Genomic DNA, 24720 nt, shown 5'->3' on the forward strand with positions numbered 1-24720 from the left:
TCCCCCTCAATGCCCTCTACCACTGTATGAAGTTTAAACAAATTATCTCCAAGGGTTTTCAAGTTATGCTCCGGACAAGAAAACGGACGGACAGACGGACAGACTGACGGACGGACAGACGGACAAGGCACCGACTATATGCTCCCCGAAATTTTTCGGGGAGCATAAAAATCAAATTATGGCTACTGAGCCTGCTGTCATGCTTATTTACAATAGCTCATTATACAGAGCTGTGTTTATATGGAGTATCCTTTCACAGGTACAGTTTGATAGTTGCTACATGTATTCTAGGGTTGCTTATAATTTAATATATTCCCAACAGTGATTTTATTGCTAAATAAAATCACTGTGCGGGGATGCCCGAATGAAACATGAATAATACTGCAGATCTAAACAAAAATGTTTTTATAAAGCGATAAAATCAGTGCTTTTATTTCGATTCTAATACAAAATGCTGCCGTCACTGATTATGAAGCGAAATTGTGCCTAATTTGTCTATGTTCTTATTTGCAGCGCGTCGTTCTTTTAATGATTATGTCACATGTTTAAATATAGATCGTCAACAATGGTTTTATTCCATATTTTCGTCCTTCTATGTTAAATAAGAAATATAGCATATATAGTGGTGATGAAACGTCACTGCAGTGGGCGTTACCCTGTACGGTTGGAAATTTCGGGTTTGTAAGTACACTAGTTGGCAACTAAAAATGCAGGTCGAGTTAGAACATTTTTTCTTTACGTAAAGGAAACGAGAGATAATCACAGCACAGATCATTGTACTATATCATACTGATTAAGTCCCTTAATAGTCCAGTCATTTTGTGAAAAAATACTTCAGAAAAAGGGAAAAGCACCAAACTTTGTACAAATGAACTTTGATATATATTTAAGAAAAATTGAGTTACATATTGAGTTACACCGATTATTCACAATATCTAAAATCACAACATCTTTATGACCATCATCAGTAGTCAAATATTTCATATCATTCAGGTATATAAAAGCAATGGTTTGAGTGAAAGATTTTTTGTCGACTTATTTGTTGATAAATAGTAAGAAGTATACAGTTGTTTCTAGTCCATTTACTTGTAAATATGGAGACTATGTGTTCCTTCACCTAAGCTCACTTCACCAGAGATGCGCTTCTCCCATAAATATAATATATGAACTCATTTATACATTATAATTATTATCATTAACTTATTACTATAAGGGAAATACATATTACATATTTACTTTGCGCATTTTTCAAGTTTTCAGATTTTTAACTGTCATGTTTTTAGTATGAACAACACAACATTTACTTGCACCGTATAAGTTTCAGCATCTGAGGTTTAGTTTGACATGTTCTGTGACAATGCCTATACACAAAATAAAAAGACAATAACGACTTCGAACATATTAATAATATCTGCCATATGTTGCGGTTGCGATCGGAATATCCGTCCGAGGCTTGCTGAGTTACTGCTCATGGGCGGGTGACCGAGGGATGAATATTCCGATCCGAATCGCAAACATATGTCAGATATCTTTTCTTGCATATTCTACCATATTCCATTATATTTTTAATTCTTTATCTTTAATTTCAATAGAAATTTATATCATTACATCCGTAACTATTTTCTTACAACAGTGTATGAATAACATCTTCATTCATAACGGTAAAATGACGTCATCATAAGCGTGCCATTGCACAGCATGCGACTCATCTGGCACCCCCTATGCCAGATGAAATTTACGGCATGGGTAAAACTCACGGAAACGTCAGTATGATATGCAAGAATATAAAGGTTATCGTATATGCACTGAAATGACGAAAGTTTCTTGTAAATAGGCATGCGAAACTGTAAATGTTACGTAAATGAAATGACATTGATGTTGTTTTAGTACAAAACAAACGATGGGATGTCCTACTGATGAGACTTACAATTAGCACATTACGTCCGCTCCGAAGGAGCCCCATCGCATATTCCTCCGATCAAAAATATTCAATCTGTGTGCTTCTATTATTTTATATTCGGGATATTATAGATGTTTTCAAACAAGCCAAGAAGCTGTGACGATTGAACACGTTACCGTCGGCTATGACATACTTTAAGCATTTTGATCGGCAATTGGCTCAATTCGCTCAGTGACCGAAACGCTTAGAATTTTATCACCGTCAAAATGAGGAACGTGTACTTAAGTCCACTAAAATGTCATTCATATGCGGCTAATAAATGAGAATTTGAAGAAAGGATAGAACATAGAATTTATTCATACTAATCATTTAATATGATAATAAATATATTTTGTACCATAATATAAATGCATATTATCATTTCTAATCAACCCTTGATATACATCACTTTTCAACATTTGTAAATACCCAATAGGATCAATGGTGTTAAATGTTGCACATACTATTTACAAACAAACATAGTCAGAATGCCATGGGTGTTGACCTTATCATGCTCAATGACCCAGTCATTAAGTTCCTTCTTATCCTTTAATGACTGCAAGGTTTGCATTACATCATTCAATTCTTCATCAGTAGCGCATGCCCAGTAAGAGTCGCATTCTCTCCAAGCCTTTTGGTAAGGACCATCTAGATTTAGATAGTCGTCTAGAATAGTTCCAAGAAGTCTCAGCTTCTGGGTGCATTGAAATCCTGTGCGATCAAATATATCTTGGTACTGCTTGCAGGATGCAAATTTTGTGACATATTTCTTAGTGATGTCATTGTTGATTTGGCAATACCAGGTGTTTCTAATATCATCTTCGGACTGTGCAATGATGATAAGGACGCCGTTGTTCCGAAGAACACGTCTGGCTTCAGCAATAGTTTGCTCCATTTCGTTGAATGGCCTTTCCTCGTCTTTCAATCCATCAGACCTCGGATTCAAATGATGCAACACCTGGTATTAAATGTAAAATATGATAAACAAGATCAACATGGAAAAACGGCGTTTAATGAACGCAACCCCCACACGACCATGCAATAAGAACCAGTGGCAAGGAGCCCAGGTGGACCCCAAACAAAAACATCAAAGGGTGCAAGGCAGAGTAAACCATGTTCTGTACAGGTAGTGGCATATTTTGTATGGAACATTTGCGAATAAATTACTTTGAACTAATAATTTAACAAGAAGTATTTAGTATAATGAACGTTTTTGTCGTGTATCTAGTACAAACGGCACATGTGTAAATATGGTTTCATACAAACAAACTCAAATGTTGCCTTAAAATATCTTAAAATACTTACTAGACTGAAAAGAACGGCATCAAATGAGTCATCTTCAAAAGGTATTTTTGGAAGTTTATTCTGTACAATGCTGATTACTATTTTGTCATCTATGGCATTAACTAGTTTTTTCTTAGCTTGTTCTAGCATTCCACCGGACGCATCCATCAATGTTACTTTTCCAACTCCATATTCGATGAGAGCTTTGGAGTAATTACCCGTTCCACAACCAGCATCAAGAATATGGAGGTCCTGTTAATGAAGGTCAGTTGAAAGTAAGCCACATTAGATAGATAATCAGAAAATTAGAACATGTGTAAAGAAATTAAACGAGATGACAATTATTAACTTGTGACACATGACCTTTCTGTTTTCTGTACCGAAGTACTATTTAAGTTAAGTCGGGAAAAACAAAAAAAAACAAAACAAAAAAAAATCAAACAAAAACAGCAACATTGTATACATTGATTGTCAGTTTAGTTCATTCTTTCAGCAAATCAAATCTATAAAATATGGCCTTACATCTTTATAAACATTAATATGAAACGTTTATTCAGATTTACAAAGAAATAACATCTTTATGTTTATGTCTATCATTTGAAGATTGTTTCTCTGTTTGTTTCATACCTTAAGCTGTTTTCCGATATTCAATCTTAGCATTTCTACAACTAAGTCAGCACCTAATGGTTTTCTTTGGTTGTCATAACTGGCACATGTCGTGTTGTAGTCTTCGAAAGCGCTCATCCTGAAAAGAATAAAAGGTAAACATACTAGATATAGTCTGCATTTACTTTGCCCGAAGTTTTGTTTTTGTTTTCATAACCTTTATTGGAATACCCCCTATTTGTTCATATTTGATTTTATACTACTCCAAATTGTGTGTTAAACATGTGCTTATGCCCAGATAAACCAGCACGAACCTTTACACAAATCATGACTTGAATTACTAGAGCAGATATAGTAATGTGGTGCTCATACAAAATGCTTTACAACCATAAGAAATTTTTTATACAATTGCATGTTAGGTGGCTGTTTATATTTGAATTTCGGTTCCGTTTTTGCTTTTTACGAAAGCATATCTATGGATATTATCGACTTGTGTTCCTTTTCATATAATCATTTCCTTTTCATATAATCATTTCCTTTTCATATAATCATTTATTTTTTATTAAAAATTGTAGCAAAAATGCATCAGCTACATCTTTACCTATTAGTTTACAGTAAGTGTAAATATAGGAAACAAAATACCCAAAACTTTCACATACATTTCATATGTTACATGCACTAACTTAAAGGCATACTTTAAAGATCATTGAGTGTATACCACTCCTACGTGACATTATATTATGTATATAATTATGCTAAAACAACAATTTTCAAACATCGAAGAATATATAAAATATGTACTGCAAATATTTGTACATATTAAATGTAATTATTTAATTATATGCTTTCATTTCTTATTGGGAAATTTGACTAAGAATTAACAGAAATGTTTTTTATTACCTCCCTTTATTTACTTGAAATATTAAATTCGGTAATATCTTTATAAATAATGCTTTTTGGAACTTAAAATATTGATAAATCTTAATTTGAGCATCATATTTTTTATATAAAACCATGAAAAAAATGTGTTACGGGATCTTTAAGACACATTGCAAATACCGATAATTATTATACACTTAATTATATAGGAACTTTCATTGATGCGATAACTATGTACAATTTTCTCATTTAAAAGTGATGGAAATTCCTTTATTTATTTTTGTCGTTTATATTACTTTTTTTTTGCTATGTTCAGGTAAATATTTTACGATCAAACATTCATTTATTTTGCTTCTATATTTGATGAACCTGAAACAGCTGCTGAAAAAAAATAAAGTTGCAGGTATAAAATATCGAAAGTAACATATGTTTGAATGATTGTCTGAAAAATTCAAAGTTAAAAAAGAAATCAAAATCCGTCTATTTGACAAAATATAGTTAAAACGTCATCTTAATTTGAAATCCCTTGCGTTTCGAAATATTTCATATTGTTACTGAGAAACGACTACTAAAGCTTTCTTTCCGCTTTGTTCTACTTTGATTATTTACATGTGACCTTATATTCTGAAATATAGCTCTGAAAGGGCTTTTACATATAAAATAGTATTGTATAAGAAATGTTCGAAATCGATAACTAATTTATCCACTTATGCAATTACACATGTGGCAACCCAATTTCAACAAGCTGGTTTAGCTATTTCAATACTCAAAACAAAATTATACATTTTACAACCGCTGATATTTTGAATCAAAGCATTACATAATGATAAATTACCAACCTTTAAAATATTTTGACTTGGATCCACTGACTACACTGTTCCGAACTAAAAATAATTTATTTATTTAATTTGTAATAATCTATTTTCTATTACATAAGTTTTAAATAAATAAATAAATTTTAACTAACTTAGAGGTGCAAACTCTTTTACATATATGCGTTCTTTGTATTAAATCGAAACATAAATAAAAAACCAAAACCAATTCGGAAATGTTACTCTAGCATAAAAGGGAAGTTACTGTGACATTGACTTTTTTTTAAATTTTTTTCATTTATAAACAAAAATTCATGACCCATCAGGGCATAAAAGTGAACAAACAAACATTTCAATGCTAGTAAAATTGCTTCCTCCTGTGTCATTGTTGTTGTTACATCCGGTAACTTGCGACAAAAGGCTTTTTGTTGTTGTTTTTTTAGTTTTATTTTAGTATCAATATTCAGTCGGAGCAGTATTGTTAGTGACGTCAGCGCATGGAGTCCAAGTCATTTTATTTTGTTAGGATAAAAGCATAAAATGACAATTCATAATTATGAAATGAACTTATGTAAAATATCAGCGGTTGTATAAGGTGCAATTTTTGTTTAACCCATTACTTCATGAGCATTTTGTGAAAAATGGCTGTTTTCATTGAAAAGTCTCCCGTTACAAGTTCAAATTGCTATAATACTATAAAAACTGCTTCAACACTAATCAAACTTGGCACAAATGTTGACTGGACCATTGCCCTTGCAACAACATGCTCAGGCTTAAATTTTCTGTTACCATGGCAACGAGGGGACATCTCAAAATTGCCAAAAATCACTATTTTGCGTTTATTTTTTCCATCAAAATTGATTTCAAAGTGCTGCAACTTCTCAATGGATTGAGATAGGATCAAATGCTTTTCAGCGTTGGTTACACGTTACCTTATGATCAATCTGGGGTCATTTACAGCCTCTCACAAGTCCAAAATTTTCTTGGCGATGAGGGGGACTCCGCCCCCTTTCACACCCCCCCCCCCAAACAGAAGGGGGCACACCCCCCTTCTGGCAACCCCCTGATGTATCTTTTGGTTGGGGTGCCGCGCCGAATAAAAGGTCACTTTTTTTAACAACATTTCTCAAACAAAAACAAGTTTGTTGCCTTTGATGTGAAATTCGCGTAAAGATGTATCGGGTTGTTAAAAGGTATTGCATTCCTTGTGTTTATCTATTATAGATCTGGGGCTTTTCAATTTATTTCTTATTTATTTGAGTATATATACCAATGATTGATAGAATGTCAAGCTCTTTGTTTTCAATCTATAAAGGTTTTACATTTTTCCGCATTAAGTCAATTGATATCACACATTCTAACTTATTAAAAAGGTTAACGTAATATTGTGTCTTGGATGAGATCTTTAAATGGGCGATGTTTTTTTTACATGCCTACAGCATAATAGCTAGCTTTAGTGCGCTGAGATATTTTTAATTAAGATAAATTGATGTCAAATTTCTTAAAAAACAATCCACGTTAGTAGATTTATTTCAGCTTTACTAATATCACTTCGATATCAAAATAAAATGATAAATCACAATTCAAATAACTTAATTGTTCATTTATAGAAGAATCTTTTAAAATGCTATTATTGTATATATATTTTTAAAAAAGTTACAGCAGTTATAAAGCCTAATCAGAAATCACTTGACATCAATAATTATCTTAACACTACTTAAATAAGTTCCCATAGTTTTGTAACAACATAATGATGTTTAAAAAGATAGCAATTATAACAAAAATACAAAAATAGATAAACTTTAGTAAATTCTTACCTTAAAAAATCAAGCACTCAACACAAATAGCAAAAAATGTATAAAAGTCAATATTTATCACCATCTGTTTTTGAACAGTTTAATTAATGTGTCAAGATACATCAATATTATAATGAAGATGTTTATCATTTTGTTAGATACTCACATGTGTATAGGCCATGTATCTGCTGCTTGTAGTTAACAGAAGTTTTGCTTTATTAAATATGTATGAAGGAAATATGTTGTTTTTTTAATTCCATTTAAAGCGAATGATGCATGACACGAAATCATTGTTAAAAAGTTTAAAGATTGCAAAAAAAGATAATTTTGTTCGAGAATATATTTTATAATAAATAGCATAGAAATTTGTTTCCGTTTTATTAACGATACAATACTTGAGATTATCAATGACCTAAATTTCATATTTTGGCAGTAATGAATATACAAAAAAGCACGATCACTTGATAATGAAGAGTAGAAAAGCAAAGCATCTTCTATATAAACGTTTATACATGCACATTAACCCATAAATTAGCTGTTTTATTTTACAATTTTACCTATTTTAACTTTTAGGTGATAAAAAAAACAAAAAAAGTGCATTAGGAATTTCTTTAAAAAATTACAAATCCAATGAAAAATATCCCTGCTTATGTGTTATACTTAGTATAGAACAACTAGATGATACCCACCAGGCAACATTATTCGTATCAAAATTATTAAGTTTTGGAATAAAATTTTTCATGGCAAAGAACACAAATATTCAAGTATTGCATATAATGTAATGTTACATAATGAATAAGATAAGATAAGTTTTATTTCAAGTCGCAAGTTAAAAACAGTAAGAAAAGATAAGCTCTAAGGGCTTTTATAACCGACTGTATATAACATATAATATCAATCAAAGGGCTGCAAGCTCTGTGGTATTTTCTGATCTTTGCAATCTAAATCGTACTGTATATCTGTATTTTTTTTCCTGTATAAGTTGATTTTTGGCGTCCTCGGCGCAGCGCCTCTTATGGAATGAGAAAGGGCGACAGCAACTTCTCGAGCCTTTTAGTCGGACATAATAAAAGCCGATCATTCCGATCAGTATGAGGGCGGTCTGGAGACCGCAGGGTACGCATTGGTACGCGTTTAACTTTTGAGGCATGGAGAAGCACGTGACCTGTTTTCGGTACATGGAGGAGCATGTGATCTGTAAACCGTACATGATTGGTTAATTGACCTTTTCGGAAACCTGGATAAATACCGTTTGCCGGTACGTTACGGATACTCCTCTGGGGATTAAGACACCTAATTAAGAACAAAAAAACTATTACGTGATATTTTTAATTTTCTATAATTATGTTACCGTTTAAGGTGGAAAAACTTGAAAGATGTGTTTGAAAATTATCAATGTTTCTTTAATATGTGTAAACAATAAATTGTTTATACTGAAAATCTACAAAATTAAAATATTCGTAGTGGCATCTGCTATAATAAATACTTGTGTGTTTACTTTATTAATTTTTTTTGCTCGGAATTATTCATAAAATGGTAAGCCTATTTAATTTTTTTCTTAAAAAAGAAATAATTGTGTTATGTTCGACCTTCTCCGGTCATCAACGGTCACCAGTTTCCAAAGACCTTCTTCTATATTAATCGATTACTGTCAACTATATTCCTGATACAAACGTTTATTTATCCTCGCCCCCCCCACCCATTGAAATTAGTTAAATGAAATATATTTATATCATTAAATACGTTTTCCGCAGGAAACCATTTTACTTGTTATTAATCAAAAATGAAATGTCGCGATATATACAATGAATAGCGAACTGGAGAATTTCGCAATGCAAACATTTTCAAATGAAATAACCTTTTCCGACAATAAATCGCGCTCTTCGGGGTATTTTTATTTATCATTTTGTAGTACACAGTGGGTTATTATGGTACATGTATCCGAAAGCTGAATAGAATGATGAGTTGGTGACCTATATATTCCGAAAATCTATTTATAGAGGGATGTATTCCTATCGGTAATTCCCGGTCTCTCCTGGTCTATTTTGACCGGAATTTACTAGTGACCGGCGAATAGTACCACACGTTTATTGTCTGGTCTCTCCCGGTTTTGGAGTAGATGTTTGATATCGTTACAGAACAGAACAAATATTTACAGTTATATAAGTTTTTTCAAAATGAATGTTTGTCACTTAGTTTGGTTACAATTATTAATAAACACAGATCAACTCTCAAATTTATTGATTATTATTATACATAAACATACAATTCGAAAAAAAAAACAACAACAACAATAACATGTTTTATTTTATCTATATGAGATAAAAACAATAAATATGTACAATCAAAAGGTACATTTTTATGGTATTAATATGACACTATCAACTTTGTAACATTTTATTTAATTTGTTATTCGTGTTTAGTAAAGATGCCGAGGAATTATTCAAAGTTACAAATTAGATTTTATGAATTATTCAATTGATTGATAATTTAAAAAATGATAAAGAAAAATACAAATGTACATGTATATGTTTTAAGAATAAACAATATTATATATTAAAAGTTTAACCATAATTTACTGCCTTTTCCAGTCAAGTTTTTACTTATAATCGTCGGTCAATATGACAATTGAATTCTTTAAATAGTAGTAAACGTAATAACTCAGTATTGAAATAGCACATAAAACACAACAAAGAAAAGAAAACAATATTCATAAAATCTGTATTTTTTATTAAAATAGATATTACAATTATTGTATAATAAACAATTATGCTCAACATGATCAACATGGTAATGTAACCAGTGTCATATTGTTAGTAAGTGTGAACAGATACCTTTAGAGGGGGTCTTCGCTGATAGCAATAACATAATAAGGGACAATTACACAAGTGTGGTGTTGATCATGCATTACACATATGGATTATAAATGATTGTATACATGTATATCTGTTGCTAAAAAATCATTTATGTTCATTTTTTATGATAGCTGCACTTTATCCTTGCATATCGTGGCTATTTCCTTAACAAAGACACTAAAAAAAAGAATTTAAATTTTTTTTGACTCGACTGGGATTTGAACTCTAGACCTCTCACACATTAAACGAGCGCGTTACCCCTGCACCACGGAGAAGTTATATAAACAGAGGCTGAATAAAATCAAGTCATTCTAAATTTAGAATTTCCATAGCATTTCGGGTTAGGATAATTTCGAGGTATTTTGTTCAGGGTAAACCTGTTGTTTAAAATTGAAGTAAATAATTTAGCAAAAAATCTTCTCGCCCAAACAGTCCAACATGTAGAAACTATGTATTCAACTACTCGGCAGTCAGATTTATTTGTGTAGTATTCGGTAATCGACATCGCTAAAAATAGCATTTTCATTGATTAAAATCATATTCATCCGCGTAATTTGTGAGTGTGCATTTATTGACAATTCTATAAGCCAACGCTACTTTTAAAGTTTGAATGTGTACTAATTTGTTGGACACTTGTCACAAAAAATTGTTCTTTCCTTTAAATTGCTGGTTTTTAAGCAGTTTTGAGTGAGAACTTCTTTGCGTTGTTAGGACTGTTAGGAAATTTTGTGTTAGACCGTGGATGTTAGCTATGTATTTACTGATCTTGCGAAAATGATAAAACAGCCGCAATAAAAAATGATTAGGCATAATGTAAACATATGCATATGTTTAAATATAAAACAGTTCTTTTTAATTCAAACATTAATTAATAAAAATAAATCAGATGCTAATAAAACTAATATGATAGTTAACTTAATTCTAAATCACTAGCTAGTTTTTAAAGATCTTGTATGTTGTTATTAAGGTTGTTACCACATTTAAGTGAAATTTTATTTTTGTATATAATTATGCTTCTTAAACAATTTTCAAACATCGAAGGATAATTAAAATATGCATTGCAAATATTTGTCCACATAAAATGTAATCATTAAAATAATTTGTATACATTCATTTCTTATTGAAAAACTTGACTTTATAGAAAAAAGTTCTAATTACCATTTTGATTTTATGCTTTTCAGTGGAATACTGATTTATCCGTGAAAATTATATTTGATAATTTCACAGTGAAAATTATGAAAATATAATTTCACACCTTTTCATTGAAGAAACTGTTTTTTTAAGATTTTCCCCACGTACGTGGTACATCTGACAATGTCAGGCAGTTTAAAGAAAAGCACAGCTGAAATTGATAAATAACTTAAATGTCAAAAGTAATAAAAAGAAGAAAACTTACTTCTATTCATTCAAATACCAATCACCAAATTTCGTCTCTAAATTCTTATGTTTCATTTTGACAGTCTGAAAAATACATTCCTTCCACATGCAAAACTGCTCTTGATGACATTTGTGCATATTAAAGTATCCTACGAGCAATAGCTGCCGTATGATTTATGACAACTTGAAAAGCAATGACAGCCATAAACCGGAAAAATAAGTAAACTACCCAGCGTTCCTGAGCCAGCCTTTGAAGTTTATAATTTTCTTGCTGCTTTTGAATGTTTTCTCATCTGTCAACACTTTTTTTGTCTGTAACAATCCTCAAATAAGTTTTGTTTCTTTAAAAAGTGTATGACTAATTAATCCAAATGATATCCCTCTGAATCAAACACAATTATTTTCCTCCCGTGAAATACACAACTTTATAAAATGGCTGACGCTTACATTTAACAAAGTCAGGTCTAATATAAATCTGCAGTAAGTAACAGAAATATGGATGGATGGTTGGACTTTTTCTCCTACAAGAATTGATTGTTTTTATTATCAAAACATGCGATCATTCATATATTTTTCAATAAAACGAATAATATCACCGTCATTTAACGTTGATTGGCGAACTTATTATTTCAGCTCTAGCCTTCTTGTATTTAATGAGAAATTCCGACTAAATGGGGCTTTCAATGGGGGAAACAGATTTTAATATTGACGATAATATTATGGAAATGTTGTTTTAACTTGTTTTTAAGTATAAAATAAAAAAGAAAAAAAATGTTTGTTGTGTAAGATGTAATTTCATTTCATCTCGTGAACTTTAAAAACAGTATTCTCACGAGTGGCGTAGCCATTCGTGAGAATACTGCTTTTAAAGCCCACAAGATGTAACGAAATTTAATCTTTCACACAAACAAACAAATATCCTCTATTTATTAACATGAAATTGTAAATTCGGTAATATCTTTACAAATACTAGTAATGCTTTTGGAACTTACATTTTTGATAAATCTTCATTTGAGCATTATACTCATTATATGAAACCATAAAAAGTGGAGTTACAGGATCTTTAATCATACTTACAATGTCAAATATCTAAAATAATTTTACTAAAAGTTCATACACAGAAAAAACAAAACAAACGTAAAGTAAATAAATAAAAAAATAGCTGCAAACAATACATTTACACTGTTTACCATTCCAGGATGATATTAATCTTTTAAACGGAACAAAAATTGAACATTTCAAACTGTCAGACAGGGAGTTCCATAAAACAGGTGCAACATACCTGAAAGATATTTTCAAGCATTTGTAGTCCTAACTTTTTAACACTTCATATTTTGAAACACTTAAAAATAAGTTCATTTGTTTTAACATGTCGTGAAATATTATAACTGATGTACATTGTTAATTTGACTTAATAAGGATTGTCCGATTTATAATACATATCAATATATCAAATGTAGTCAAACCAGCTTTGCTTATGTTTACTATGGCATTCAACGACATTCCTTAACCATGATTTTCTGGTGATCTTATTCTCCAAACACCATTTGTGCACCTATTTCACCACGCTTTTTCTCGGAACCTAATTCTCCCAACATATCTACAAATCACTGACATACCATATTACTACCACTCACCTTTTTGTGATGTTGATTTCCCATTGGCCAATGGGTGTCGTCTTACTGTTAATTCAAGTGTACCACGTGACTAAGGAATTTGTACTTTTGCATAGGTAAAAAATTCTGGTCACATGGTTAATTTTTAAAGAACAAAATGGCCCCCAATCTTTGGCCGATTCCATCTAGAATAGTTTGAAGTTCACTATGAAGGGTCATCGCCAGATTGACTATGACAGCCAAAGGAAACTATTGCATTTTTGCATGGGGATATACACGAATCAATATGGAACAAGCAGACGATCAAAGCATGACACAAAGGATTATATGACGAATTCAGTAATTGAAACATGAAAACTGTGGTCGACAGTTCTATATATTCAGATGTAAATGCACATTGTCAAAAATTATAAACTAAACAGAGTCAGATTTCACAGATCAAACTTTGTGTTTTGATTTCTTAATGAATTGCAGTTTTTTGTATGTTTATGATTGATAGATATTCTTATTTGCTAAACGAGTAGAAAAAAACAAGTTTAACACTAACAAGGTAAGGACAGTTGAGTTACTGTACGCTTGGTAGTTAGATTTAGTTGTAAATTTCATATAATTACAGTATTTGTTTGAGGTAATAAAATTAATAACACATAGGTTTGTTAGTAACAGTGAAAATATCATCCCGAGGAAAAACTGTTATCCGAGGCATCAGCCCTAGTACATGAACGTGTTTACTGGCTATATTTTATCATTATAAATGATATTGAATCCGAAAACGAAATAAAGCTTTAATGTTATTACAGCTTTGTTTGAAATTATACAAATACTTGCAGTCTGTCTTGAACGCGGATAAACCAGTAGCTTCACTATTAGGTATTGGCATAGCAGTAATATAGAGTCATGTTACTTTACAACAACGTTAACACGACTACATGCATTCCCTTTATAACGCCTAAAACTCCTTTGTTCGATGTATAACCTCTAAAGTGTAAATGATATCACACTTCCATATATTGCTGCAAAGAAGGGCCTCCAAATTAATATAATTTCTAATCTAGAACGGAATCACACAAAAGATGTTTTGAAAGGGTGGCATCAGAAAATGGTGTTTATTTTCAGCACATTATGCCACAGAAACAAATACAATTTTACTTCTTTCCAAAGTACAAACATGAATTGTGTACTGTTTAAATACTGTTTGTTTTAGAGAATGTTAGATTCTTGTTACCCGGAGAAAGAAGCGATGGTAAATAATTTGTCATAAATTAATAAAATATAAATAAAGAGATATATAATTTCCTATTCTGAACGGAATTATATAAATTCATGTTTGTTATTTCGAAAGATTTTTTTATATTTCTTTCTGTGGCATAATGTGCTTTAAAGAAACACCATTTTCTGATGCCATCCTTTCAAACATCATTTGTGTGATTCCATTGTTGATTGGAAATTGTATTAAATGAAATTATATCAATTTGGAGGTCTTTCATTACAGCAATATAAAGCACCGCGCTCTTGGCCATGAAAATTCCACGTGTCATGGTTGTTTTTGTACCGGCGATTTGTTCTTTTTTCTAAATGAAAGGTAAAGATTTTCCTAAGAAACACATCTGTTCATGCCAACTTTTCAGCACCGCTTATGTGATTCCGTTCTGGATTGGATTAGAAATTGTATCACAATGGCGGTTCATATTTACAGTAATATAAGGCACCAAGCTCTAGGCCAAGAAAATAGTCCGTACCTGTGATTTAAGTATGAACGGTCTACAAATACCGATTCTACAGGTATATCTGCAGTTGTTAATTTGTCATGTGCCCCTTTAACGGAACACGAACAATCCTCTCTCTCTCTCTCTCTCTCTCTCTCTTTAGGCCTTAATGTCTGCCATTTCCATTCATATTTTAAGTTTCAACGGATTTAAACTTTGAAAAGGTTACGATTACAGAAATTATTGTTGCGATAAAAGAGGGTCGGCTAGAGATTCTCAAAGTTTATAATCACAACAAACGAAACTTTTTACAGACTCAATCAAACCGAGACTGGAATGTTCATGTAATTTTATTGTGATTAATGCGTCCGAAGGATCACACTTCTTTTTCCAGATTCTTTTGCTTAATTTAAATGTCATTTCAACCAAAAATAATTGATGGTTTGATTCTCAACTACCTTAGAAATCAAGCAATTTTTGAAAGTCACACAGCGTTACGCCGTTTTTATCGACGACGTCAAATGACATTTCAATGTGCCCCGTGTACCCTGCATTTGCTGAAAACTTTGTGAATTTATTATTGTTTCAATATACATTTCAAATGATTGTATATTTTTATCAAATTAAGTGCCGTAATTATAGAACTGTCACCTTGTATAACAGGTTTGGCATTACAGTCCGTCAATTTATGAATTACAAATATATGGGGCATCTATCACCTAACTTCCAGTAAAGGCATCTTTACAAATAGCAAATTTATCCAAAAGCTATATTCCACGCGAGGCAAACTCACTTTTAACGTCGTTCTGCATGAAAGCATTATTCCAAGCTTGTTTAGAATGGATTGAAATGTATGTTTATTTAATCACTCGGAGAGGGATATAAGAAAATCTGAACATTTTTCATTATATGCTTTTAAGAAAGGTTTGGGAAGCGATTGCAGAAAATACTTCCTTTAATTGCACTTTCTATGGTAGCTATTGTTTTGAGATTAATGGCCATCAAATGTTATTAACTACTGTGGGCGTTTGGGTCCGCAGTGCTTCATAAACACATATAGAGCCAGTTTCATCTGTTCACCAATATCATCTGTTATTCTGGCATTATCCTGGTAACTCTTGACCGTATCATTCGGAGCATCTGTTGTCATAACGATCTTACTGTTGTTTTTTATTGATAATTAAATGAGACATTGTATCTCCTGCAGCGTAAACATTAGCAATAATTAAATGAGACAGTGTATCTCCTGCAGCGAAAACACATGTCATTATTGATTAAATAAAATTACTAGATACTTGACTTGATCTTTATGTTGACGTCTTGACTGTGATACACATGCTCTTAATATTCAAAATCCCATTTATCCAAGTTTCGCCAATTGTTTTTTCTTTTATGACACACACTATTAGGGACCATACCCGCTTTTCATGGAATGGCACTTACGTGTCACATTGAATGTTACATGATAATCGCCGTATGAACACATCTGCGAATGTTTCTCAGTTCAAAATTTCACCATTTTCGTCTGAAATGTTGAAATCTGTTAAAGCCAGTGCCAGGGATTGCGGACGGTCGTCAATCAACAGGCTCAATCAAACCGGGCCTTCAACAATTTCAATTTCGTCGTTTTAGTCGTTCTGTTGGGATTTCACTGATAGGTATTATTTTGTGTTGCTAATTTACTGTTGGCCACGCTCTGCAATAACTTTTACGGACCATGCTAAAAATCTACATCAGTTTCATCACAGTTGTGTCTGTGTATGGAGTTCAGAAAAGATATTCAACGAAGTCGTTGCAATAATAATCTAAATGTTCATCATCCTAGACCGAATAGATGAAAGTTTCTTATAGTTATACCCATATGCTGTCGCTTTACCCCCTTTAAAAGGTTATGAAGTTCGCAATTAAATCCGTATGCAACAAACAATGTTTCTAGTAATAATTTGTTTCAACAATTTAACCTTTAATATCTGCTGGTATGGCAGAGGTCTTTAGTGAGACAGGGGCTAATATAAATTTAATCGACAGTATATACGATCCCAAATGGTATTCACACGTTGAACCGTGCAGCTGTCTATCTACCAATTGGAATTCATTGCATTCACAGCGTTGTTCTGTAAACTTTACAGAGAAAAACTGAGAAAAGGCATATGTTTATGAGCTATAGATTTTTTCACTAAGGTACTAAACTTAAGTTCATATCCTAAGAATATTTGTTTATTTATATGTGTTAATTATTTTTTGTATATCCAAAGATTTTTCTAGCAATCGTTTTTTTCTTGATTATTGATATCGTAATGTTTATATCTATAATAATTTTTTTTTTCGAATTTTCATAAAACAAAGATTATGAGAAAGTACATCAGTAATAATATATCGTATGTCAAGTTTATCCATATAAAAACATTATTTGTATCACAGACAGACTGATACAAACAGATCTTTACACCTTTGCTCAATCACCCTTTATTTATTGTCTTAATATCAGTAGATACATTGAGTTGTTCTTAAAAGCTGGTGTCTAAGTGTTTAAGACACTGGTGCTAAAAAAGACTAGTACACTTTTAATGTTTCTGTCTTTTTTACAGGCTGATGTACATTGAAAATAATCACAAATGTTATGTTAGGGAGCCATAAAAATCGGCTGTCTTTGTAGTGTGTTATATGGGTAGGATTGTTTCAAGTTGGTCTGTCAAAAGATGCAGTTATAACATGTACGTGTAAATTCGTAGACAGAAATTATTTATAATGCCTTTGCTACGAACCTCGAACAAAATGAAACTTACATATGTCCGCCTCCTACTCAAATGATAGGCTTGTCTGAGAAAGATACAAAAAGCAATTTAGATTTTACAATTTCCTGCATCCGTGCCTATGTTTTACTTACTTTATTGGTTTAATTATTAAAAACATACTTTTTCTTTGGGTAAGTTATCATAACATGTGGCTCTCTAAGTTTTTTGTTGTATTTTCCATTCCATTCAGGTCCATTTACAAGACCGTTTTGAATATCTCCTCATACTCCAAATCTATTGCCATAGTATTCTGTTATTTTGCGTAGCTATGTAGCTGCCAAAGCGCTTTCATTTAAGATCCTGTTTGTTGAACTTAACCCTTTACCACATATATACGCGAAACAACGCACTTTCGACCCCCCCCCCCTTTTTTAGGCCTCAAATAGTGAAAAATTTCCTATTTGGGCCCTAAACATAAGTTTTCGTTTGAGAAATGTTGCTTAAAAAAATTGAGCACTTTTTCGGCACCGCCCCCCATCCAAAAGATACATCAGGGGGTTGCCAGAAGGGGGATGTGCCCCCTTCTGTTAGGGGGGTTTGAAGGGGAGCGGAGTCCCCCTCATCGCCAAGATAATTTTGGACTTGTGAGAGGCTAAAAATGACTCCAGGTCGATCATAATGTAACGTGTAACCAACGCTGAAAAGCCTTTGACTCTATCTCAATCCCTTGAGAAATTGCAGCACTTTGAAACAAATTTTGATGGAAAAAATCGAGGCAAAATAGTGATTTTTGGCAATTTTGAGATGTCCCCTCGTTGCCCTGGTAACAGGAAATTTAAGACTGAGCATGTCGTTACAAAGGCAATGGTCTAGTCAACATTTCTGCCAAGTTTGATTAGTATTGAAGCATTTTTCATAGTTTCATAGCAGTTTGAACTTAGGCTTTTCAGTGAAAAGGCCATTTTTTCACAATATGCTCATGGGGGAAAGGGTTAACTAAAAAAAATTATAAAATGTTACAAAACAACAATTTTTTCACCAAAATTAGGTGAAAGACCACATGTTAACTTGGAAAAACTAGTTTTTAGGTGATTCCAAAGTTTTTCAATTTTTTGTTAACTAAAAAAATTATTAATGTTACAAAACAACAAGTTTTCACCAAAATTAGGTGAAAGCACATGTTCTTGGAAAAACTTGTTTTTAGGTGAAATTTTTTGTTAACCCTTTACCACATATATACAAGAAACAACGCACTTTCGACCCCCCCCCCTTTTTTTTAGGCCTCAAATAGTGAAAAATGTCCTATTTGGGCCCTAAAACATAAGTTTTCGTTTGAGAAATGTTGCTAAAAAAAATTAAGCACTTTTTCGGCACCGCCCCCATCCAAAAGATACATCAGGGGTTGCCAGAAGGGGGATGTGCCCCCTTCTGTTAGGGGGGTTTGAAGGGGGGCGGAGTCCCCCTCATCGCCAAGATAATTTTGGACTTGTGAGAGGCTAAAAATGACCCCAGGTCGATCATAATGTAACGTGTAACCAACGCTGAAAAGCCTTTTGACTCTATCTCAATCCCTTGAGAAATTGCAGCACTTTGAAACAAATTTTGATTGAAAAAATCAAGGCAAAATAGTGATTTTTGGCAATTTTGAGATGTCCCCTCGTTGCCATGGTAACAGGAAATTTAAGACTGAGCATGTCGTTACAAAGGCAATGGTCCAGTCAACATTTGTGCCAAGTTTGATTAGTATTGAAGCATTTTTTCATAGTTTCATAGCAGTTTGAACTTGTAACAGGAGGCTTTTCAGTGAAAAAGGCCATTTTTTCACAATATGCTCATGGGGAAAGGGTTAACTAAAAAAATTATAAATGTTACAAAAACAACAATTTTTCACCAAAATTAGGTGAAAGACCACATGTTAACTTGGAAAAACTAGTTTTTAGGTGATTCCAAAGTTTTTCATCATTTTTTGTTAACTAAAAAAAATATTAATGTTACAAAACAACAAGTTTTCACCAAAATTAGGTGAAAGACCACATGTTAACTTGGAAAAAACTAGTTTTTAGGTGATTCCAAAGTTTTTTCATCATTTTTTTGTTAACCCTTTACCACATATATACAAGAAACAACGCACTTTCGACCCCCCCCCCCCTTTTTTTAGGCCTCAAAATAGTGAAAAATGTCCTATTTGGGCCCTAAACATAAGTTTTCGTTTTGAGAAATGTTGCTAAAAAAATAAGCACTTTTTCGGCACCGCCCCCATCCAAAAGATACATCAGGGGGTTGCCAGAAGGGGGATGTGCCCCCTTCTGTTAGGGGGGTTTGAAGGGGGCGGAGTCCCCCTCATCGCCAAGATAATTTTGGACTTGTGAGAGGCTAAAAATGACCCCAGGTCGATCATAATGTAACGTGTAACCAACGCTGAAAAGCCTTTGACTCTATCTCAATCCCTTGAGAAATTGCAGCACTTTGAAACAAATTTTGATTGAAAAAATCAAGGCAAAATAGTGATTTTTGGCAATTTTGAGATGTCCCCTCGTTGCCATGGTAACAGGAAATTTAAGACTGAGCATGTCGTTACAAAGGCAATGGTCCAGTCAACATTTGTGCCAAGTTTGATTAGTATTGAAGCATTTTTCATAGTTTCATAGCAGTTTGAACTTGTAACAGGAGGCTTTTCAGTGAAAAAGCCATTTTTCACAATATGCTCATGGGGGAAAGGGTTAACTAAAAAAATTATAAATGTTACAAAACAACAATTTTTCACCAAAATTAGGTGAAAGACCACATGTTAACTTGGAAAAACTAGTTTTTAGGTGATTCCAAAGTTTTTCATCATTTTTTGTTAACTAAAAAAAATATTAATGTTACAAAACAACAAGTTTTCACCAAAATTAGGTGAAAGACCACATGTTAACTTGGAAAAACTTGTTTTTAGGTGATTCCAAAGTTTTTCATCATTTTTTGTTAACCCTTTACCACATATATACAAGAAACAACGCACTTTCGACCCCCCCCCCTTTTTTTTAGGCCTCAAATAGTGAAAAATGTCCTATTTGGGCCCTAAACATAAGTTTTCGTTTGAGAAATGTTGCTAAAAAAATTAAGCACTTTTTCGGCACCGCCCCCATCCAAAAGATACATCAGGGGGTTGCCAGAAGGGGGATGTGCCCCCTTCTGTTAGGGGGGTTTGAAGGGGGGCGGAGTCCCCCTCATCGCCAAGATAATTTTGGACTTGTGAGAGGCTAAAAATGACCCCAGGTCGATCATAATGTAACGTGTAACCAACGCTGAAAAGCCTTTGACTCTATCTCAATCCCTTGAGAAATTGCAGCACTTTGAAACAAATTTTGATTGAAAAAATCAAGGCAAAATAGTGATTTTTGGCAATTTTGAGATGTCCCCTCGTTGCCATGGTAACAGGAAATTTAAGACTGAGCATGTCGTTACAAAGGCAATGGTCCAGTCAACATTTGTGCCAAGTTTGATTAGTATTGAAGCATTTTTCATAGTTTCATAGCAGTTTGAACTTGTAACAGGAGGCTTTTCAGTGAAAACAGCCATTTTTCACAATATGCTCATGGGGGAAAGGGTTAAAGATGTAACAACACATAATTGAAAGATTATATATGTACATGTATATGATTATTCTTCTCAAACAATTTCCAAACACACAAGCATATGTATAATATTTACAGCAAATGCTTACTTGCATTAAAAATAAGCTTTAAAATATATGCTTAGTGAAACATTTGGCTTAGACTTTATCAAATAACATTTCGAATTACCTCCCATTATTTACATGAAATTTAAATACGGTAACATTTTTACATATAATGCTTTTTGGAACTTACAATATTGATACATCTTCATTTGAGTATCATATTTATGATATAAAACCATAAACAATTGAGTTACAGGATCTTTAATTATTAAAGAGTTGATGTTAACAAACATGTCATAAATGTGTGGTAAGTGGGAAAACGATAGAAGAGTTGAATTTTAATAGTAATATAATGAAACAATATGCATATTTTGTTCCATAACATACAAAAATATTATAATTTCTAATCAAACACAAAGGAACTTGTACGTGTATATAAATTTTTGAAAGAGTAGTAATTAGAATTTGTATCAAAAAATAATGGCACAAATCATTTACAAAGAAACATAGTCAGAATGCCATGGCTATTGACCTTATCATGCTCGATGACCCAGTCATCAAGTTCACCCTTATTTTTTAATGACTTCAAGGTTTGCATTACATCATTCAATTCTTCATCAGTAGCGCATGCCCAGTAAGAGTCGCATTCTCGCCAAGCCTTTTGGAAAGGACCATCTAGATTAAGATGGTCGTCTAGAATAGTACCAAGAAGTCTCAGCTTCTGGATGCACTGAAATCCGGTGCGATCAAATATATCTTGGTACTGCTTGCAGGAAGCAAATTTTGTGACAAATTTCTTTGTGATGTCATTGTTGATTTGACAATACCAGTTGTTTCTAATATCATCTTCGGACTGCGCAATAATGATAAGAACGCCGTCGTTCCGAAGAACACGTCTGGCTTCAGCAATAGTTTGCTCCAATTCCTTGAATGGCCTTTCCTCATCGTTCAACCCATCAGATCTCGGATTCAAATGATGCAACACCTGGTATTAAATGAAAACAACGTAAAACTCATATTTCAAGGAAATGTTAAATTTTATACGGAAAAATACGGATACTTTACTTTGAAAATATCTCAATTATTAATCAACAAGAAGTATTCAGCATGTTGAACTTTATTGTCCAGTTCATGCATTTATGAGTTATAAATAATAATATTAAATATGTCTTTTCATAGCTATACTTAAAATATCTTTTAGTACTTACAAGACTAAAAAGAACGGCATCAAATGTTCCATTTCCAAACGGTATTTTTGGAAGTTTATTCTGTACCACGTCGGTTACTATGTTATTTTCTATGGCATTAACTAGTTTCTTCTTAGTTTGTTCTAGCATTCCACTGGACGCATCCATCAATGTTACTTTTCCAACACCATATTCGATGAGAGCTTTGGAGTAATTACCCGTTCCACAACCAGCATCAAGAATATGGACGTCCTGTTAATGTATATGTCAGTTAAATGCTAGTCACATCGGATAATTACTATCTTATTACAACATTGTTTGAAGTCAGAAAAGGAGATATGAAATGAAAAATATGAAATATTGTATTGCTTTAAATTTCAAAATCGTCAGAAATCATATATTTAAGTCTGAATTTTTTTTTTGCTTTATCGAACAGTGTTTTAGCCTTAAAATCGTCAAAAACAGAATAATTTAATATGTTGCAGGTCCTTACCAATTTTATTTCCAGTAGTATCTGATACAATATTGCATAGATTGGTTGTCATTTCCTAATATTCGTTCCTACAGCATTTGGGATCCGAATTATGCCCCTATATCTTTATTTCACATACTTCAAAAACAGACTTAAAATGATTTTACATTATGGTGACTATATTGATCATTTGAATCTTGCCATTTTTTGTTTAATACCTTTAATTGTTTCTTGATATTCAACCGTAGCATTTCTACAACTATGTCAGCACCTAATGGTTGCCTTTGGTTGTCATAACTGGCACATGTCGTGTTGTAGTCTTCGAAAACGCTCATCCTGAAAAGAATTTAAAAAAAAAACACTTTTGATATGGTCTGTATTGTCATTTGTTTGTTTGTTTGTTTCATTTAACGCCTTTTTCAACAGTATTTCAGTCATATAGGCGGGTAGTTTCCTAACCATCGTTCCTGGAGAGTTACACCAGTACTAGACTACCTTCCTCCGCGCTAAACTACCAAAGCATCTCCCGGGGATCGAACCCATGCCAGAGAGGTAACTGGATTAGAAGTCATCGACTCTAACCCCTCGACCACGGAGGCGGTTGTATTGTCATTTAATTCGCCGAATTAGCTTTTTTTTCAGAGGATTACCTTCATTTTGTCATCTTAGATGTTTAAACAGAGTAAATTTATTCCGGAAATCATAGTTTTAAAAATAAACAAATAAATGTCGGGATGTATCATCATGAAAATTTAGACACACGAAAAATAAATGAATGACAAAGGTATCAATAACAAATGCTAAATAAGGACAATAATTATTATAGAGTGACGCGCTGGTCAGGTCCACTAACCGTTATTATATTGTAAAAGTTATCACCAGTCAAGCAGACCAGTAATATATATTACTTATAGCCATTTTCTATACCAACTGTCGCCGTAAAGATGTTATCTATTAACTTTCTAATGAAAATTTAATTGACTATTTATTAAATATATTTTGTATTTATTTGTATTTTCTTTGTTTCATAGTCACTTTAATTATCTTTCTCCTCATGTTGTATAAAAAGAAATGATTTTATTGCATTAAATTTAACATCATTATAAATAAGTTTCAAAGCGTTTCTTTGTTATGTTTCGCTATAAAATTAATGTATTTGCAGTCATATCTAGCAAGTAGATGAGACCATATACTAGTACATGTAATTACTAAACGAAATGCATATATGTACATTGCAGTTACATTAGATCAGTTGGCACGAAATACGTGTGCACTGCACTACCCAGGACAGTAATTCATTATTACCGGTTTAATTACATATTCTGATAGACAAACAATATAACACACTTTCTCGTGTATGTCACTATACGTCTGATTTATTTTTTGTCCCCGCCATATAATGGCTTGGGCATATAGTGTTACCCTGTTCCGTCATTCGTCCTTCCGTCCTTCTGTCTTTCCGTCATCATCAGTTTCCGTCTATTATCTTAGTCACGGTTGCAAACATTCAACTTAAATTTCACATATTTATATGTAATGAGAAAACAAAGGTCAAGTTCGAATTTGGATATGGTTCGATGATTTTTGGCAGAGTTATGTCTCCTTCACTTTGAAAATAATATGAAATTTTCAGTTTCCGTTCACTTTCTCCTCTAGGGTATAACACATTCAACTCACATTTGACATATGGATACGTCAAAGAATTGTGCAAGTCAAGTTCGAATTTTGTCATGGTTCGATGATTTTTGGCAGATTTATGCCCTTTACCTCAGTTCCCATTCATTATTATATCCCA

At 32.6% G+C, this 24720-nt stretch overlaps 2 protein-coding genes across 2 annotated transcripts; both read right to left on the reverse strand.

Annotated features, from left to right (window-relative positions):
• Window positions 1–2271: 2271 nt before the first annotated feature.
• LOC132759066 (demethylmenaquinone methyltransferase-like) lies at window positions 2272–5598 on the reverse strand. The gene is made up of 4 exons (XM_060750792.1): window positions 5548–5598; window positions 3851–3968; window positions 3245–3475; window positions 2272–2897 (listed from the first exon to the last, which is right to left on the reverse strand). Exons 2-4 carry the CDS (start codon window positions 3965–3967, stop codon window positions 2403–2405), a joined length of 843 nt encoding a protein of 280 aa, XP_060606775.1. The 5' UTR covers window position 3968; window positions 5548–5598; the 3' UTR covers window positions 2272–2402.
• Window positions 5599–21285: 15687 nt separating this feature from the next.
• Window positions 21286–23531, reverse strand: LOC132759067 (uncharacterized). Its single transcript, XM_060750793.1, has 3 exons — window positions 23144–23531; window positions 22475–22705; window positions 21286–22251 (listed from the first exon to the last, which is right to left on the reverse strand). Exons 1-3 carry the CDS (start codon window positions 23258–23260, stop codon window positions 21757–21759), a joined length of 843 nt encoding a protein of 280 aa, XP_060606776.1. The 5' UTR covers window positions 23261–23531; the 3' UTR covers window positions 21286–21756.
• Window positions 23532–24720: the final 1189 nt, after the last annotated feature.

The sequence above is a fragment of the Ruditapes philippinarum genome, unplaced genomic scaffold (assembly GCF_026571515.1).
Source record: "Ruditapes philippinarum isolate M1 unplaced genomic scaffold, ASM2657151v2 ctg2709_1_1_1_1, whole genome shotgun sequence".
In the NCBI taxonomy this organism is placed as follows: Eukaryota; Metazoa; Mollusca; class Bivalvia; order Venerida; family Veneridae; genus Ruditapes; species Ruditapes philippinarum.